General features: G+C 43.9%; 1 protein-coding gene across 5 annotated transcripts in view; it reads right to left on the bottom strand.

Annotated features, from left to right (window-relative positions):
* Positions 1–20,055, bottom strand: part of ARHGAP26 (Rho GTPase activating protein 26) — a 371,806-nt gene that overhangs the window by 88,409 nt on the left and 263,342 nt on the right. For all 5 annotated transcript variants that reach the window (XM_045551097.1, XM_045551096.1, XM_045551100.1 and 2 more), the window contains one exon: positions 835–994. In XM_045551097.1, the coding sequence (XP_045407053.1) occupies positions 835–994 (160 nt within the window). The remainder of the gene's footprint in view (positions 1–834; positions 995–20,055) is intronic.

Raw genomic sequence — 20,055 nt, 5'->3', positions numbered from 1 at the left:
AGGAGGGGTCAGATTCTAGATTTATTTTGCATGATTAATTCACCATTCTAGGCAAAGTTTTTATTTAGGTGGAACAGTATTTTTTTATTAGATTCCAGAGTTGTAGCTGCCAAAGGGTGCCCCGGGGAACCCTACGTGAGTTCTGAGAAATATCACAGGCATATGCTACTAAGATGGATGAAGTGGGACAGGTGAATGTAGCTTTGTGTCCCCTACCCCCAGTTTTATAAGGGGCAGCTCTGTGTTACCATACTTCACAATGTGGGGTGTGATAAAGCTCCTTAAGAAAGACCAAAAGCCCCAGTACCCTAAAAGACAGAATACACATCTGCACATACACATGCAAACACAGTATGACAAAATACACCATTTACAAAATCAAAAGTTTTGCTGTACAAACTACAGGAAATATATTCACAACACAAACGAAGAATATTTAATATCCCTAATATTAATAAAACTCATAAATTTATAAGAAGACAATCCAGTAAAAAATGGGCAAAATGTATTTCCAAAATGAGGCTGATAATAGTACCTCCTCCACTGAATTGTTGTTAAGAATAACGTAACAATATATATGAAGTGCTCGACACAGTTCCTGGCACAGAATTAATGCTCAGCAAATGTTGTCCCCTGCTGCCACCACCACTGTTGACATCATACCATTGGTGCCACCTCTGCCACCACCCTTATGATTATCACCGCCACCACCAGCATCTTCATTAGGGTGCAAGAGCCATTAGCAATGCAAATCTGAGTCAACTCCGAAGGCCAAAGCCAAGGTAGCCTCCCCCATAGTAAATTCTTCACTGCCACCAACCAAGTATACATTACCTTTTCATGGTTTTCTATTAGGATCTCAATGACAATGTTCTGAAATTTGATATCCATGATGGCTGCTACTGTTTCTTCTTGAGGCCGCAGCAGAGTGGGTCCAAACACGACACCAAGGTTTGCCACTGTCATCAAATTCTGCTTGTGGTTGTTAGCAACACTGGGAGGGACGAAAAAAAAAGGCACAAATGAGAGAAGCAGTGTACGCAGAGACGGTAGACCCCCCTGGACCCTTCCTACCTCCTCGTTTGTAGGAGCCAGAACTTGGAGCATCCTCGGATGCCGTAAGTCCAAAGAGAGACTTTTCTACTTGTATTTTCAACTACCAAAGTTTCAGAAATCTTAAACATGCAGGCTATTTTGCTGTTTCAGGATGTGACACTCTTTATCATTTCCATTTTGCCTAAAACATCCAACCAACCGAAGCAACTGTCTGCCAAATGATGAACTTTTGCACATGTGAATCCCTGTGCTAGGAGTCCAGGTAGCTGCTAATCCCTCTTAATTACAACTCATGTACTTGGCTGCTGCTTGAACCACTGCAATCATTAGCATTTTCTCTCCTGCAAATAAAAAAACCTCTTGATAGCTTTCACACATGTGCAAACATAGGCACAAAATGGATCTGATTTTTAAAATGGGCAGATCTGGATATTTATTAAGAAAACCAAGTCAGGAAATTCAGCACTTTAGACTCCAAGTACTAAAGGCCCATCAGATTAAACACGTGGCTCACATTAAGTAAAACACGTAGCATAAACAGAAATAAAAATGCACTACTGTATATCCACGTATATGGTTGTGGTCATATTGTCACTTATACTCAAAGTCTAACAAACACACGGGGTCAGCAGTAGCTGGGGCTCAGTAATTTGCTAAATATATGTGCATAGTTTTGGATTAACAACTACTCAAAACATATCTGAACTCCATGCCCAGGCCACTGTGACCTACTATAAAACTCAATTGTTCATTTGCCGGTCCCATGTGTAAAAATATACAAATTATCTACTGGCAACAAATAAATTAAAAGTTAATGCCATTCAGTTTTGTTAAGAAAATATCAGAAGCTTCCCTAAATCACCTGTTGGAAGAAGAAAGCTATTCATTACTAACTTGAAACTGCAGAGAAATTGGGTAGAGATCGACAGTTTGCACAGACCTACCTCCCTAGCATTTAGTGCTATTTATACTTAGTATTTTCTCACACGATTCTATAAATGCCTGCACTGTTTCTCTTGTATACTTCTATTTTGTAGGAAGAAAAGAGATTATACTGCCTTAAGTGCTGGTTTTTAAACGGAGCCTTTATTGAAATATTAAATCAACCAATTTTATCAGCAGATGTGTACTTTTCTATAATTTTTTTAGGGCTAAGAGTTTAATCTAATTTAACCTCCTCTTCTGAAAGGGGCAGAGCATAGTTAGGTCTATGAAACTTTAATTGCAGAAAGAGAATTTGTTTTGATTGCTAAGCAACACCTGCAGCAGGGAAAGTTGCTACCGATATCCTGGCCTGTTTCTGGTCCACATTAGAATATTTTATAAACATTTGCCTAGTTCTCACTGAGTCTCCTGGTTTTGCTTAAAGTTTTCCATTCTACTCAGAATTCTATCATGGTTCACTTAACGCAGAGGGTCAAATTCTTACCTGGCAAGAGGGAGAGACTTTGGTTCCGTGCCCCGGTCAGTCAGCAAGTATGCATATTTACAAGCTGCTTTTAACATCACTACCTTCAACATCAGCCTCTGTGTGTGGGAAGGGAATTCTATGTCCTTACACTTCCCCTCCCGAATGAGCTAAGTCAGTAGACTTACCCCTTGTGTCACAAAGGCCCCTTGTGCCAGTGAATCAACAAGCTATTTATGTTTAAAAACACTTTCAAATTGTAGACCGATATAAAAACATATGGTTTGGATGATGATCATTTTGACCATCACGCTTCTCCACACTACATCTGCCTAAAGCAGCAGCCTCTCACGTGGCTCCCTGACTCTAGAACACCTAGGTTCAGCTTTGTCCTGCCTGCCACCGCCCGTGACTGCCTAAAACCCAGCTCTGATCCTGTTGTTCCTCTGCTGAGAAGGACAACAGCCTCACACCTCTCCTGTTTTGGGGGGAGAGAACACAATTCCATGGCATGTGTGAAGTGTTTAGCAGAGGCTTCTATTGTTTAATTGTTTTGATATTCATGACTATCAACCCTAGGTGGGCCCCACTGTTTTTAACACAAAGTCTGAACACATAAAATAGCACACCTCTTTCCAATCCCCTCTAAGCCTTCCTCTGCCACGTCCCAGCTCTGAGTCTCTGGGCAAGCGACTCACTGTGTCTAAGCTTTGGGTGTTCCTCATCTTAAAAGGGAGGGGGGAGGTTGGTGGGAATAATATACCTATGTCATGAGGTTGTTGTGCAGATTAAATGTGATAATTCATGGGAAGTGGAGTAATTGTTATAATTCATTCTCTACCCCCAACCCACTTTCACACCTCTCTGCCTTTATCCATGTCATTCCTCTGCCTGGAATGTTCTTATGCTTCCTTCTGTGTTAGGCAAGCTGTTGATCTGCAAGGCTGAGCTCAAGTGGCCCCCTTACTTTCTGACTCTTCCTCTCATCTTCCCCCAAACCCCCACCCCCGCCCGACGCAGACAGAAGTGTCGGGCTGCTCCTGCATTCGTCACACTGCCAGGGCCCGGGGAGAGGAACTGTGGTATTTAACTTGGTCACATCAGGGCTGAGCACAGTGCTGGGCACGGGAGAAGCACAAGGAGCATTCACTGAGGTGTTAAAAGATGAGGGGAGTTGTTGAGTAGACAGAAAACAATTATTCCCAACCCAGGTACTTACTCATAAAACTTCAAATTATCATGGATGACGTGGGGGAATGTATCTCAATTATCCCAACCTCCCTTTTCAGAGTCTCGAGCTGTGTTCCATTTCTTAGATTTAATTAATGAGTAATAATTACTTTGATATGCAGGCCCCAATGCCCAAAGGCGTTTGGAGAAAAGGTACAGTAATTCTGGATCAGCAACTCTGAATATAAATAGGCTTGAGGCTACCCAGCATAACTCATTTCCCTTTTAATGATCTATTTTATTTTAGAACTTAAGAAAACGCATTGATCTAAGTCTTGGGAAACTTTTGGGGAGGAAAAGCTACACCTTTCATTACTAACTACCATTATATTTTGGCACACTGAATAAATTGATCTGTTGCTTGATTATTACTGCTCACAACTTGGTGCAGCTATGTTCATTAGTCCAGGATGAATTATTAACGGCTTGAGCTCTCCATGTATCCCAGAAAGAAAGGCCTAGACCTCAGCCTCTGCTGGCACCAGACATCCATTATAGCTTGAAGAATTTACAGATGTGTGGAAAGCAGGCTGGCGGGGTGTTGGGACAACAGTCCAACACAGGCCACGGGACTCGTTCATTAGCGAGGTCCATAAAACACCGAGAACCTGCTTTCTGTTTTGGTAACTGAGCTGCCCGAGCTCCTCTTCACACAGTTCAGAATGTCATGTCGAGTCTTGACTTGAAATCCACACACAGAAGCTTCTTGTGCGTTGCACACTGCAATGAAGGAGTCTTTGATACATGCCTTTCAGATTTCTACATCCGCTCTGGCGCCTTCTGAGAGAACTGCCAATTCTACAGGCTCTTTTGGAGGTTGCAGGGACAGTTCCCACGTGTGACCATTCACTTCGGAGAGACCCAGTGCCTTGTGTGACCATTAGAGTCTGCTGCATCAGCCAAGAAGCAGTGCCTCTCCGGAGGGACATGACAGCTTCAGGGCAGCTCTTGGGGATGGGAGGGAGGTGTACCCCATATTCTGGGCAGTTCCCTCATGAACTGCAGTTAATGAGGGAAGAGCATGTTCCAATGAAAATGGCCTTGGCAGAGGGGAAACAGATGGGTTCTCTGGATTGGTCTGATATCCTTTGAGAGGTGGAATGAGGTATCTTCCAATGAGGATGGTGGTGGTGATGGTGGCGGAGTGTTATGAGGGAAGGAGACAGTAGCCCACCCTTTGGGGGCCTGTAATGCAGAGACCCCCACGCTGTCAAAGGGATCACATCTGTTCTCCTAGAGTTTAAATGAGAGCCAGAGCTCTGTAAGCACTAAGCAATACTTTTATAATAACAGATGGGCCCTAAAGTGCTCCAACAATGCATGAGCCTATTGCAGGGTTTACAAACAGGCTTCATCAGGAGGCCTGGAGCGCGGTGTGGCGGAATGTCAACGCTGACTACTGGCTCAGCTGGACACAAGGTGGTGACCGATTAGCAAACGTCTGCCATCGACTGGATAGGTGGGACAACAACGTAGCACCGCTTCTCCACCATCCTTTATTTGTTTGCTTCAGCTTCCAGTGTTAAATAACAACTTGTGCTTGCAGAGTGTTTTAGCCTTGGCAAAAAGCTCTACAACAACTTTTTACATTTATTTGACCTTTATGGTAACTCTACAATAGTAGCTCTCAAACTTTCTGACAACGACTCAAGTTAGGAAGTACATTTTCCCACGCAGTATTTCACGAGCACATACACAGACACACGCACACAACACATCAGAAATGACAGTTTCAGGAACACTGTGATACATTCTGGTCTTTTCTATTCTATTATTTTTTTATACATCAAGTTCATTTCACAAACCACTCATGTGCCATGAAGTACAATTTGAAAAACACTGTCTTAGAGGTATAGATTGCAAATATACTCACTAATCCACAAATACTGGAAATAAGGCGAAGGGAGACAGTAGCACAGTCGTTGAGTCAGACAGATGTCACCGGCTGGGTGACAGTGAGCAAGTCACTGGCCTCTCTAACCCTGTTTCCTCACATGTAAAATGGGAGCAGCAACACCTAGCCCATGAAGTTGGAAGGGTGATTAAGCACGATAATGTAAGTAAATCTCTTGGCATGAAATAATGGCTTAATAAATGGCACCTGCTATTGTCATGGTGGCAGTCAAGGCCGTGGTGATGGTAGTGGCAGTTGATGGTTTCACTCGGTGTCCCGTCCAGCAATCTCTAGTGGCCTGCTTCTGAGCAAGGCACCCCATCTTCTCCACTTATATGCAAGGACTATGTTACCCTACCTATCTGTATTTCTTTTCTTTTCATTCTTAAAAAAATTATGAAACACCTGAAATCTATAGTAGAGTTCAAAGTATAACAGTACTTATTTCCCATCACTTCCCTATAGGCATGTCTGGCACAGCAGGCTGACAGCCTCACATGAAGCCAAAGCAAAGCCACCAAACTCATTCTGCCTTCATGACACCGACAACCTCATGCCCCTGGCCTGCCGGGCAAGTTCTGCCCTAATCATGCAAAGCCCACCACCCAGCAAAGCTGAGCTCTGGGCACTCCACTGACTGAGCACTGGAGGCCACACCAACTCTCTCCTCTACAGGATATGCCCACAGTTAACCCCACGGGACATTTCTATGCCAACGGCTCCCCTTTTTCACAAGTACCTCAGGACTAGGGGCTGGCTCCCGACCTTGGAGTGCAGCCTTGACAGCACACAGGCAGGTGCTAGGTGGGCCTGCGGCTGCCAGTGCTCGAAGTGGGTGAGTGGACAGCCACCTAAGCTACCGTAAAGACCACCCTTCTTCCTACTGCCCTCGCAGGGAAGCTCCAAGTTCTGGAGCCAGGAAGGATTAACTGGACATTAAGCTGCTGGAATGACACTTTTTTGGGGCTAGCCAGGTAAGTTTGGTTTCCAGGTTTTAATCTGGTTTCTTTCCCCAACTTCCAATGCTCCCCTAGATCTAACGGGGAATGGCGAGGGGAGCGCCCGCACCGGTAGCCGCGTGTTCTCTCCTTAGCCAGACTGCGTGTGCTGCCCGCACCTGGCAAGGCCGGACCTGCCCGGACGGTGCCGAGGAGGCCTCTGCCGAGAACACCCATCAGAGCTGCGGGACTGTCCCAGTGGCTGGCACCATGAGAGCGTCACGTGAACTGTTCTGCATACTGACTGGGGTCACGCCCACCACCATATCTAACCTCTCTCTGGGAACGGGCACCCAGGGCGAAGCCAGACACAAAGCCTTGAGTAATCACACTGCATCTTCCTGAGAACCTCTGAGCCGGGTGGGCACCACTATCACCACCATCTCACAAAGGAGGGAAGGGAAGCCCTGAGAAGTTAAGCAATTTGTCTGAGGTCACACAGCTAATGAAGGGCAGGGCCGGGAGGGGAACTGGCCTGCGAGCCCCAGCTCCTGACCACGGCTCTCAGCTGCTCCCACACGACTCGGGGCATGCTCAGCCTGGGCTAAAAAAGGCATTCTTTCTCCTCGAAAAATGCAACCCGAAATGAATATACCGGACAGTTATGTGCTTGAGACTGTGGGGAAAATGTAGTGGTGATAACAGGAAAAAAAGAGGCTGTTCTCTTACTCGCCACCCAAATTTCTAAATTATAAGAAAACAAGAGAGAGAGAGAGAGAGAGAGAAAGCATTTACGCCCGCAGGAGCAATACTGGACTAAACACTGTTTCTTCCTCCTCCTTGCAGGGAACAATGGCTGCACACTTGATAAAATTATGAAAATGATGAACCACCCCTCCCGTCCGACAGCGTTCCATTTATAGCTGGCTGGCACAGTCAGAGAGCCGGGTCCTGATAATGAAAGAGGGAACACTATTAGATTGAGAGAGGATAAATTGAAAGGAAAAAGAAAAAGGAGAGAATATCAAAATGGTTTCCATAGCCCAAAAAAGAGACAATTATGGTCATATGTGCGTCCATCCAGGCTGTACTGCTTCCACCCAAGGATATTAAAGCTCTGACTAACTAGCAAAGTATTCTCTGCTTCTGGGGAAATGTACAGCTACATTTCAGACGGGAAAACATGATTGCTGAGATGTTAAGTAGCGCCCAGCATTACTTATGTCAACTTTAACCCCACTCACAAAGGCCCACCTGGTAGTGAAAATTCTTTAGAGAAAAGGAAAAGGGAGCTGCAGAAATGCAAAAAAAGATGAGGTACCTTTTTTGCATATAGCTTGCAATCTAAACCAGAGGTGTTCTAAAATCTAAGTGTGCAACAAGCTCTATTTCTTCTCTGGTGTCCTCAAATTCCAACCCCACTCTCTCTTTAAAATCCACCAAAAGCTTCTGGTTTCAAGTTAAAATTTTTTGGGATGCAGTATGGTGGTTCCTCAACAAATTAAACACAAAATTACCATATGACCCAGCAATTCCATTTCTGGGTATATGCCCCAAAGAACTGGAAGTGGGGTCTTGAAGAGGTATTTGCACACCCATCTTTATTGCAGCATTATTCATCACAGCTAAAATGCAGAAGCAACCCAAGTGTCCATTGATGAATGAATGGATAAGTAAAAAATGTCATATTCACACACTGGAATATTATTCAGCCTCAGGGAGGGAATTCTGACATATACTATTATACAACATGGATGAACCTTGAGGACATTATACTTAGTGAAACACGCCAGTGACAAACAGACAAATACTGTATGATTCTACTTCTGTGAGGTACTTAGAGTAGCCAAATTCACAGAGATAGAAAGTAGAACTGTGGTTGCCGGGGACTCGGCGGGGAGAGGGAATGGGGAATTACTGTTTAATGGGTGCAGAGTTTCAGTTTCACAAGCTGAAAAGAGCTATGGAAACAGATGGTGGTGATGGTCGCACAGCACCAATGACCTGTACGTTTAAAAATGGTCAAGATGGCAAATTTTCTATCATGTATATTTTACAAAAATAAAAAAAAATGATCTACAAAAAAAGAAAACCCTTGGCACAGCCTGAAAGGACCTACATGATCCGGCAGAACTCTCGAGGCCCTGCCCCACCATGCTTCCCTTTGCTCTTTGACCTCTGGGCTAAGCATCTCTTTAGGCCCCGGTTCCTTCCTCCCTAATGCCGACGCCCCCTGCCTGGGAAGCGCTGCAGCCCCCGCTGCTCTGGCTGCCCCTACGTGCCACTCTCGTCCCCTCAAAGTGGCCTTTCTGGACACCCTACCCTAGGGCAGGTCCCTAACTCTAATTCCTCAATTCTCATTCCTCGAACTTACTGAATTGTAAACGTGTCACCATTCATAGCATTGTCATTTTCCGTCTCCCCCACTTGCCAGAAGTTGCAAGAGGACGGGACGGCATCAGCCTCTCACTGTCACATCCCCGGTGCCAGCACAGAGTTCGCCCGTGTCGCGTGTTGGGGGAGAGCTTTGGGGGGCCACCACCTTCCTCTCAGCGCACCAAGGCTCAGACACCTGGTTTACACATCACATGACCTACCGCTGTCTCGGAGCCTTTGCCAAGCTGGGGGCAGTGGGCGGCGGGGAGCGGCTCATTCTGACACTGATGGCACAAAACACACGGGCCATTCTCCTTGGCCACACTAACACGGAAGAGATAAAGGCCATGACATTTTCACGGTATAATACTCATCACTGTATGCGTCAGCTAATACACATTATGTAACATAGCATCAGCTCATATTATTACACCAGTGTCCTTCCCAGACATTTATTAAACCCAGGATAGCTTCTCCTGTGCCTTCTTTTTTCTTTTATCCATTTCTGAAATCCATCTGTGTCCTGCCTGTCTTTATGATCAATAATTATTATTATTGTCAGTAATAATAATAGCAGCTTTTAGTTAACTGAGCACTTACTATGAGCCAGGCATAACCACTCCATCAATCATCTCACGTGATCTTTAAAGTAACCCTGAAGTAAATTCCATTCCTATCCCACATGAAGGAGCCGAGGCTCAGACAAAGTCAGAAATTTCTCCAGGGTCACATATCTAATAAGTGGTAGAGCTAGAATTTGAAGTCAAACAGTCTGCAGTCTAAGTTCAGAGCTACTGCTCTTAACTGCTCTTGTATGACTGAGAGAGAGAGAAAGAGCACATGTAGTATATATCCTGCCATTTGACGTCACTTGCTTCTCTTCTCTTCTTTCTTTTTTTCCGATGGGTTTTGCCCTATTACCCAGGCTACAATCCAGCGCTGTCATCACAGCTCACTGCAACCTCAGACTCCTGGGCTCAAGCAATCCTCCTGCCTCAGCCTCCCCAGTAGCTGTGACTGCAGGTGCTCGCCACCACACTCAGCTAATTTTTCTATTTTTTTTTTTGTAGAGATGGAGTCTCACTATGTTGCTCAGGCTGGTGTCGAACTCCTGGCCTCAAGCAATCCTCTTGCCTCAGCCTTCCAAAGTGCTAGAATTACAGGTGTGAGCCACCACACCCAGTCATTTGCTTTCTCTTAATATATGGCCTAAACGTAAGCAGATCGTAGGGCAAAGGAGAATCTGATTATTTTTACAAGGAAATTTTGAAAGCAAACAAGGATATTAGGTTCATCCATGTCCACCAACGGTATGAAATCCCTAGGCTTTTCTACCTTGTGCAATAGGCCAGGTTTTATTAACAGAAATTATACTTTTGCTACAAGCTGGCTAGTTTTCCTAAATTAAACGCAGTCTTTTAGAAACTGCAAGTAGGCCAACCTGAATTTTATTTGCCCTATATTCTCCTAGCTACCTGGTATCTGAATAGTCTTCCGCACAGGGAAGGCACATTCTTTAGATATAGGGATTAATTGATTAACTTCCACCTGTATGGTCCTGGAAGGTTTAGGTTTCAGCCAGTAGCTGTACTCTTGGGTACAGTCCACAGGGGACAGATGACGAAAGGCAGCATTCGCATATAAAATGGTCTACAGCAAAGCTGACCCAGGAAGCCCTTCTTGATGGAAAGTTACTTAATTATTTCAAATTACATAACAATCCATTCCCAAGTCCAATGTAATTAACATTTGCAAAGTACTTTATAGTTTCTATAAATCAATGATATATCAAATTATATAATCAATTATCACCGATTTATTGATTAGCTCTCAAATATGTAGAGAGATGCCAGAAGGTAAACAGAAGAGGTGTAAAAGTTGCCTATGTACATGTCAACCTGATGTCACCAAGTGCTGCAAACGCATCAGTTCCTGCTGTGGTGACACTTCCTTCAACCACTCAGCCTGCCGCCGTTACGCTAACACTGTCCCAAAAGGTAGGTTGTGGAGACACTGCTTTAAGACTCTGTGCCCAGGAAGGAGGGGCAAGGTGACCCAGCACAGAGGCCAATAGTGTAGCATCTATTTTCAGTCACCAAATATCTCTGAGTGCCCATTACATGCCAGGGACTGCTTTTAAGTGCTGGGGATACAGCAGTGAACAAAACAGACTCGTCCACCCCCAGTTTCCTGTCTTAGAGAAGCTCACGTTCTTTCGGGGCAGGACAAATAATAAGCAAATAAAATATATAGCGGTCTGTGGAACGGAAAGCAGGGAAAGGGGAGGGAGCATTGGGGAAATGATTGCTGTCTTAAACCGGGGGTCGGGGATGGCTCGCTGAGAAGGCAGCATGCGATGGCCACGTGAGGGAGGTCAGGGAGCAAGCCAGGTGCACATCTCAGAAGAGAGCTACAAGCAGAGGAAACAGCAGGTGCAAATGCCTCAAGGTAGGGACAGGCATGGCATGTTGGCAACACATAACAAAGGCCAGTGTAAGTGTACCTGGGAGCCCAGTGAGCAACGGGGAGCGTGGCAGGAGAAGTCAGAGAAGTAGGGGACACAGGAGCAGCAAATCCTGGAGGACTTTGCAAGCCACTGAGTGAGATGAAAAGCAATTAGATGACTCTGATATCAGAGGGGTACCATAATACTAGTCATCGCTTTCTGTAGAGCCAGGAAGATCTCCACTACTGAGACTTAAATGCTCAAATTCCACGGGTCGCTTAACTTTCAAAGAGAGAGATAAGAACTTCACAAACTAGCACAGAACCTGGTAAAATAACTCAAGACATGTACAAATCTTATCACAGCACTGTTCATACTTATCTGAGTAACCAAAATGTGCCAGGCACAGTGTCTGCGTTAACCTGGTAGGTCCCTGCAGTCGGTCCCCATTCTCCCCTCGGTCACTGTGCCAAAGACTGACCGGGGAGCCTGGTGGAAGGACGGAAGGCTGAGCCAACCTGGACTGGGGCCTGGAGTAAGAAACTGCCTTTAGGTGCGAGTTACCTGCCTCCCAGTTAACGGTCATCCATGAACAGCACCGGTATTAAACACTTATACAGTCCACTGAATTGAACCACTCTTTAATTACTTAAAATAAATAGCAGTCTTCTAAAGCCAGGTCCATATTACTAGCCCCACTTTACAGATGAAAGAACAGGGACAAAGAAGCTAAATCAAAGGTTAAGGGATTGGCCCTTAGCCACGTGGCTTAGATCCAACAGGAAGAGTGGCTCTGAGACCCAGCACTCTGAGCTCCTCACTTCCTGTGAGATGCAAACCTCATTTCTGCTTCTATGGAAATGACCATAATCCTTGGGAAGATCAAGATTCCAAATTCACAGACAGGATTATGGAAAATGTTACAGAGACAGATTGACAGATTGAGAGAGAGAGAGAGAGAGAGAGAGAGAGAGAGAGAGAGAGAGAGAGAGAGAGAGAGAGAACAAGAAACACATGTACACACACACACACACACACACATACCCACCCACCCACCCTGAGTGATCTATCTCTTTTCATGGAGACTTTTTAAATGAGGGAAATAACCCATCTGACTGGCATGTTTTTGAACAGGAGTGTACTTTAACCCCCAAAAGGAAACAGACAGAAAATGACATTCCTTGCCATGAGCCTGGAACAGCTGAGAGGCTAAGGTTGGTAGAGCTGGCTTTATTTCAAGGGTCAATTTACCAAAATGACCGGAATTTATAAACCTACATGTCCTATCACAGTACTTTTGAATCAACTGTGATATTCCATTCATAGAGAGAAAAAAACAGTGATTTATGGTGCCCACAAAAGTTTATGGCTCTTCCCCATGGAAGCTCTGGATGTCGTTCATACTAACGATGAGAGATGAGCAACATCCCAGAAATCTAACATCTGTGAAGAATTATTTGAACAGCACATCAAACATTCTGTATGTTTATATTTCTGATGCTAATGAATAGAATTCATTTAAAAAGACAAATTTTCACAGTCCATGGAATTTACAAAAAAATCTGACCAGATCATACCTTTATACTTCCCCCTGCTCCCGAAGCGCTGTGCTAACATCTCCTAGCTCCTGCCTGCGCTAAACTGTTACCTCCTAAATTTTCAATGTACATTCAAGCCTAAGGGAAACAATAGCTCTTATTTATTTATACACCTAAAATAATTGTGTTTATGTATCGTGGTACATGTTAGAATGAGAGTAAACACACAAACCTTTCTCTTGTATTTATGGCCTTAATTACAAAAATAGATTTGTCAGGGAATGATGCCAATACAGTTCTTACCTTCCACACATGCAAAACAAAACCTGATTTATCAGAAAGCACAAAACTGGAAACTTACTGACTTCCACTACCATGAAAGTAAATTTTAAAATAAAGCACAGTGTCGACAACAGGAACTAGATCTCCAAGGTGAGAAAACCAACACATCGTTAGGCAGAGAATGGCAGACAGCGGTCCGGTAACAGAGACAACAAATGATTCAAACAGTGAAGTTGAGACCTGGGTCCCTGATCCACCCAACATTCAGGCTCTTAGCAAGTGTCATTCACAAAGCGCAAACCAAACAGATACTTTTCAAAGGGGAAGTCAAAGTGTTTAATGACAAAGTTCTAAAACACTTCCAATTGTGTATGCATCAAAGCCTGACACCTTAGCTGTTGTCATCTTGCTTTGCTGGGCTCAACAGGCAAGGTGAGCGAAGAAGGCCAAGCTGATGGCAGTGGAGATGGGGAAGAGAAATACAATATAGGCTAAAGCAGCACTTCAAGGACACAATGACACGCAATTCCCAGGAGAAAAGCCATCAATAACTGACTTTAGCAAACCAATCTGGAAAGCATATAAATCCACAGAGATGAAACCCCTTAATGAGCATCAGATCCTCAAGCAAATCCACACTCCTCACCCTGGCCTATGTGACCTGGCCTCGGCCTACCTCTCCAACCTCACGCCACAGGGCTCCGACTACCCTGGAGTAGTTCTATCTGCTCCTAAACTCACCAACTATGCTCACACCCAATACTGCCTGAACACCTAGGAGACGCCACGCACTCTTCTAGGCAGTGGGATGCAGCAGTGAACCAGACTCACAGAATCACTGTTTTCAGTCCAACTTGGAAGGCAGATAACAGAAAAACATCTCAGTAAGAATGTCAGACTGCAAAAGTGGCACAAAGAAATAAAACAGAAACGTATGTATGACAAAACCCGGTGAGGATCAAGTCAGGCCGGCCGGGAAGGCCTCTCTCTCTGTGAGCGGACCCCATTCGTCTAAGGGTGCCATCTGGAAGTCGATAGCCTAGGACGAGAGGACAGATCACCCTGCAAACCCACAGGCAACAATCAGTTGTATCTTCAGCCACAAACATTAGTGATGTCTGCCTAAGACCTCTTTAAAATGAAACCCAATGAATGATATTCCAAAGAAGCTCACTTCCTTTTCCACTGGAATTCTGAAGTCTGTGTCAACAGCTGCTGAGTACAATCGGAAGCACTGGAATCTTTGCCACCGTGTGGTTACCCACACAATGCAGAGAACACCCTGTGGCTTCTGGCAGTTCCTCCGGCCCCTCTCTGTGGCCTCAACTCATTTAAGCAGCGGCTCCTCCTGCAAACCCGGCACTATTAGAGCCCACTGCTCAGTCTTCCACACAGAGGGCCACCTTCCAGAAATTTACATACAAAGAGACATCAACAGGGTTGTGGTGTGGCTATGTACCAGCCTTTGGTTGGGTTATGTAAAAAGCTAAGCAATCATTAAACAAGGGTAGGAAATAAAACAAAGAACAAAAGAAAGAGTAACCCTTGAAAAAGATCCCTGGTGTTTGGAAAACTTGAGGGGAGAAAAGAAGAAACAAGGTTCAGGGAGTCCTGCTACTCTGTGAAAGGTTAGGATTCAGATAGTTCACTATAAAAACGACAGAAATCACTTATCCTTGCACTCACCAAAGACAGTCTTCTCTATAAACTGGCATGAAAAGATAAAACCTGCTGCTTAAAAACAAACAGCAAGTGGCTTCAAGTAATGATTTCATCAATTGTATACTTTACTGTCCCGTAAAACCCCAGTGCAGCTGAAAGTTCTTTAGACTTCTGAGCCATTGAAGAGAGGATGGCTGCAGCCATGAACCACAGTGGTCAGCAGAGCACAGTCACAGCAGCATCAGACATGCAGATAGATGCCGATTCCACAGGGACCACAGCACTGCTAACTGTGGCACCTGGCTACACACACACACACACTCCCACGTGGACACGTACACCCTTCAGCATATACTCACCCACAGAAGAGTCACACACACAGATACAAGTAAACCTATGAAATAAAATGCTTCTATCTTCTTTAAGACAGAATCATTTTAATGTCATTAGATGTCAGGTTGGTCTTTAGGGTAATGACTATTTTAAATAGCTTACCCTTTATTTTTTCTTTTGGTGCTATGATCAGGGAAAATAAAAACCCATCAAGATATGTATTTTCCCTTTTATTTTCTTATAAGTATTCACTGTGGAATAATTGAAAAAGAGTAAAGTACAAAGAAAATATCACCCATCCAGAAATAACTAAATTCCACCATCCAGAAATAACTAAATTATATTCCATGTTTCAAGGTATACATGTTATGTCCTGTGCTTTTCCTAGACACATACACACTTATATTTTAAAACAAACTGGAATCATATTGCATGTACCTACTTTTATAGCCTGTTTTTTACTGCTTTACTCTGAACTTTTCAAATACCACCCATAGTCTTGTTCAACATATTTATGGTTACATAATATTTCACAGTATGACTATTACATAATTTAAGAAATCTATTATTGGACATTCAGATTGTTTCCAGTATTTTATGACTTCCACTAACACTGCAGTAAACCTGTATGTAAATACTTGTATGTATCTTTCCTTCTCTAGAATAAATTCACAGCAATGGAATTTCTGGATGAAAGGGTATAAATATTTTTAATACACATTACCAAATTGTTTCACCAGGGAGATCCACATCAATTTACATTCCCACCTAGAATATTTTAATGTGCCTATTTTTTCAGGGCCTTTTATTTTTTTCTTTTGGTGCTTTTATTAACACCAAAATAAGGCATTATTATTTTGAAAATTTTTATCTTAAGTTTCATTTCTTTGATTAGTAATGATACTGAACTTTTTCCAAATGTCTGTTGACTCAGTGATCTTTTTTAAGGGTCCAGACACAATAGTTGGTCTGCAGCAAAGCAGACCAAAAGTAACAGGTAAATAATAGGATGTACCAGGCAAATGGCACCTTACTTCTACATTTTTGAAAATAGAGCTCTGTATCTAAAGTATTCCTGTATTTATAATCCATATATCTTTAATCAAATTTAATGAGGAAGAAAAATACTACCGAGATATCAGATTTCTTTGTGAAGCTGAGCAAGGGTGAATTTCCCTGCCCCAGTATTTGGTGCCAGAATACAGTGGGGTCTACTCAACTACAAAAACAACAAGGCCAGGAGGGAAATGATGCCAGTTTCTCCCTCAGCAGGTCTGTAAACTCCGTGACAGTAAGGATCACATCCACCTTGTTCGTCAATGTATGCCTGGTACCTGGTACAACAGGTGTTTAATAAATGCTTGCTAGGCGAAATAACTTTTCAGGCTGATGGACAAGGGACTTGAAGGGACACAAGCTCCAGAATTTCTACTGATTTCAATATATCCCACCAGACTCCAGTGAGCGCTGTGGCACTTGGGAGGCATGATATAAAGGTTTGTGACTGCCACCAAGACCGAAAAAGGACAGTAATACCTCCTCCTCCAGTCTATTTCACAGGGATGCTGGGATGTTGTAAAGGACAAAGCAAGGAAGGGACATAAAAAGAGTTCTGAAAAGTATCACATGCTTTACAAAATGGGATGATGATAAGGAGGAAGAGGAGAACAAATTTAAATCAAAGCCTCAAAGAGGCAGGACCTATGAGCATAGGCACAGCTTATCGGTGAGGAAAGCTTGGTAAGAAAGCTAGCTTTCCGCTCTGGTATTCCATGAGCTGTGCAATGAAACAGTCTGTCTCCCCGGAGCCCGGGTGGGCAATGCAAGGTGGAACCAGGCCACAAAGTCCAAAATGCCAACTTTTAACTGTGTGGCCGGCATGGGTTCCAGCAGGAAGTCAGTGATTAGCAGAATGAGGCATTGTGGCTCTAGTTTTACTGGGATCAGCATTCTGTGTTGGGAGAGGAAAAAGAAATCCCCATGATAACTTGTTCTGGGAAAGAGTCAAAAAAAAAAAAAAAAAAAAAAAAAAAAAAGCACCCTTTTCAGCATGTTTGGGGCCAGCGCTAAGGTCTTCAGTGAAGGTAAACCCCTAAAAGCGACTAAGGTGGCGTGTCCAGGAAGACCTGCCAGGGGAGATTCAAGCTCTGGTAAGTGCTGATGGAGCAGATGGAGTTTACCAGGAGGGACCCCCGAGCCTGAGATGCAGGGCGTGGAGAGGAGAGGGTGGGCTGAAGCTCCCACACAGGCGGGAGCAGGGCAGTCTCCCCGGCCGGCCGCTCACTGGGCGGGTTCCCTGGTAGGTGCAGAGAGGGGCCCTTACTCGTGGTTCTGCTGTCTCTCAGCTCTCCATGCCACCCAGAAGCAAAACCACTGCCAACCTTCCTGTCCGCACGTAACACACAGCTCAACGATGAAAAATGGCAGTAATCGCTATAAGAAAATGCGCTGGAGGCTCCTGGGGCTCCTGGTCATTGTTCTGGCTCTCCAGACTCCAGCACTACCAGCCACCCCACCGCAGCCCCCAGGGAAACCAGAACCTGTTGCCATGGTAGCAGCTCTTTCCCCCTCTTAGGAAAGGCACTCTCCAAGCCATTACGAAAATAAAAGGCTTTTATGTTGTATAACCAACTCCCCTCCAGCTTCTCTTCCTGTCTTGTCTGGTTAAATTCTGGGTAGAACATGCAGCAGAAATTGAAATTTGGACATTCCCATTAAGCAATGACAAAAAAAATTAATAATCCAGCTCCCAGACAGAGGCGGGTAGGAAACAACTGTTCAAGGCAACAGTATGTGTGTGTGAGTCAAGGAAATTAAAAAAACACAAAAGTAATAAAAGGAAAAGTAATTACAGAAAGATATTCTCTGAAGACCATCAGATCTGGCGAACACCAACGCCCTGTCTGGTCAGATACCGAGGAAAGGAGGGGGAAAATCAGTAATGACGACAGCCGAGGAATCGTCCCCCAAAGGGCTGAGAAAACAATCCCCTTTGGTTAATAGAAACCAAAGGAGGGAGTGAGGACTGTCTGAAGGGCCAGAAGACACTTAAGGACCACTCCTTGAGCAGAAATGGAGGGCTGGTGTACTAAATGACAACCGTACATCGAGACCCGTTGGCTCCAGCACTGAAAGGGAAACGAAAAATGAGAAAGAGAACTGATATACTAGGATTGCAGCACTTTTCTGTATTGTCCTTATCGCTAAAAATGCATCCCTCCTGCCAGTTCATTCTCACTCCCTCCTAACTCGGTTGTGACCATCTACGAATGAGGTGTCCTGGCATGTGACTCCCTCTCAAGGACGTTTCTCAAGGGAGAGACAGCTGCAGACCTCTAAGTTTGGAAAATGGAGATATGTGTGTCCGGTCACACGTAGAAAGGAGAAGCAAAGGAGCAGCTTAGGAAAATCAAGTCCATGTCTAAACTGTACACATTTCATTTCCTGCCCAGAAAGCCAGCAGAACCCCTAAGGAGACTGCCAAGCAGTGACTATTATGGTTTTATGGTTAAAACCTAGACCTGGAAGAAAGAAGGCTCATGCCTCAAACTCTAACCACTGGGGGTGATTAAGCCTAAAATGAGAGGTGATAATAAGTGTAAGGAACATCATCCAGCTGTGAATGCCACACCTAATGGCGATCTGTCCAAAATTGCTTGCATGACAGAGAAGGTCAAAGAGAAGAAAGTCTGCATCATTTCACTTGCTGGTGTTACCAGGATTTATGGTGCCATGGACAAGGCTGGTGATCGGAAGTTCATTCACTACTTTCCCACACAATGTGGGCCACAGCTGTCTGGCTCTTATTTACTATTCAAGAGCTGTTCTTTATAGATTTTTTTCTCCTTGTCTAAATAGGTAGCATTCTGCAGCACGCTAGGATGTGCATTTGTGTGGACTTACCTTTATTTCTCTTTTTGGAAGTGGCTGTGGCTACTGAATCTGATGTTTCATTCCTCTCAATTTTAGAAAATTCTTAGCCACAATCTCTTCAAATATGACCACTTCCTATTTTCTCTGGTCTCACCTTCTAGAACTCCCATTGCCATATATTATGGACATTCTCATTTTTTCACGTCTCTTCAATTATTTTCTACCTTACTATTTCTTTGGACGGTCTTCTGGCAATTTTCTGACGTTATCTTCCTGTTTCCTATGTAGTTCATCAAACTTTGTTTAGTCTGATATTTATTTTATCAACTGAATTCTTAATTTCAATGATTTTTTTATTTCTATAAGTAGTTTTATTTGGCTCTTTCAAATATGCCTATTCTTTGGGTACTAATCCCTTCTTTATGTTTTTAATTATTTTAAACATAATTATTTCATGGTCTCAATGGAATTTTCTATTCTTTTATTCTTTGAAGTTCTTGAGTTTTGACATTCCTGCACGTTGCTTCCACTGACTTTCGCTAATAGTGGGTTATTTTCTTGTATGCTGATGATTTTGAACTTATCTACAGAGGAGCTTTATTTATGGAAATCCTAGGCAACATATGTTGAGCGCATATTCTTCAGTGAGTACTCAAGGGGTATTAGTGAGTGATACTGGTAAAATGAATTTGAATGTGGTTACAAATTTCCTTACAGATCCCAGGCTGATATAGAAAAATAAATTCCCCATAGTATCCTTGTGCTGGAAAGTAGATTTTTTAATCTATTCTACCCTTTCAATGATGGTGAAGCCTGTCACAGATTAAGGTAGGGTTTCAGTTCCAATTCCATCTACCCACAAGCCATCCGTGGGTCTCATTGCCATTCCCACAAGGTTTTGAAACCCAAGTTAACCAACACTGGAAACTTTACGTTCCTCTGCCCATGCCCCCCACCTGCCCAGGGCAGCTACTGTCAGCTCAGGCCCTCACTTTCCAGGGATATGATTTTCTAGGGAT

Source organism: Lemur catta, chromosome 5 (genome assembly GCF_020740605.2).
Source record: "Lemur catta isolate mLemCat1 chromosome 5, mLemCat1.pri, whole genome shotgun sequence".
In the NCBI taxonomy this organism is placed as follows: Eukaryota; Metazoa; Chordata; class Mammalia; order Primates; family Lemuridae; genus Lemur; species Lemur catta.
Note: the sequence above shows the minus strand (reverse complement) of the source record. Positions and strands in the feature narration are given on the sequence as shown.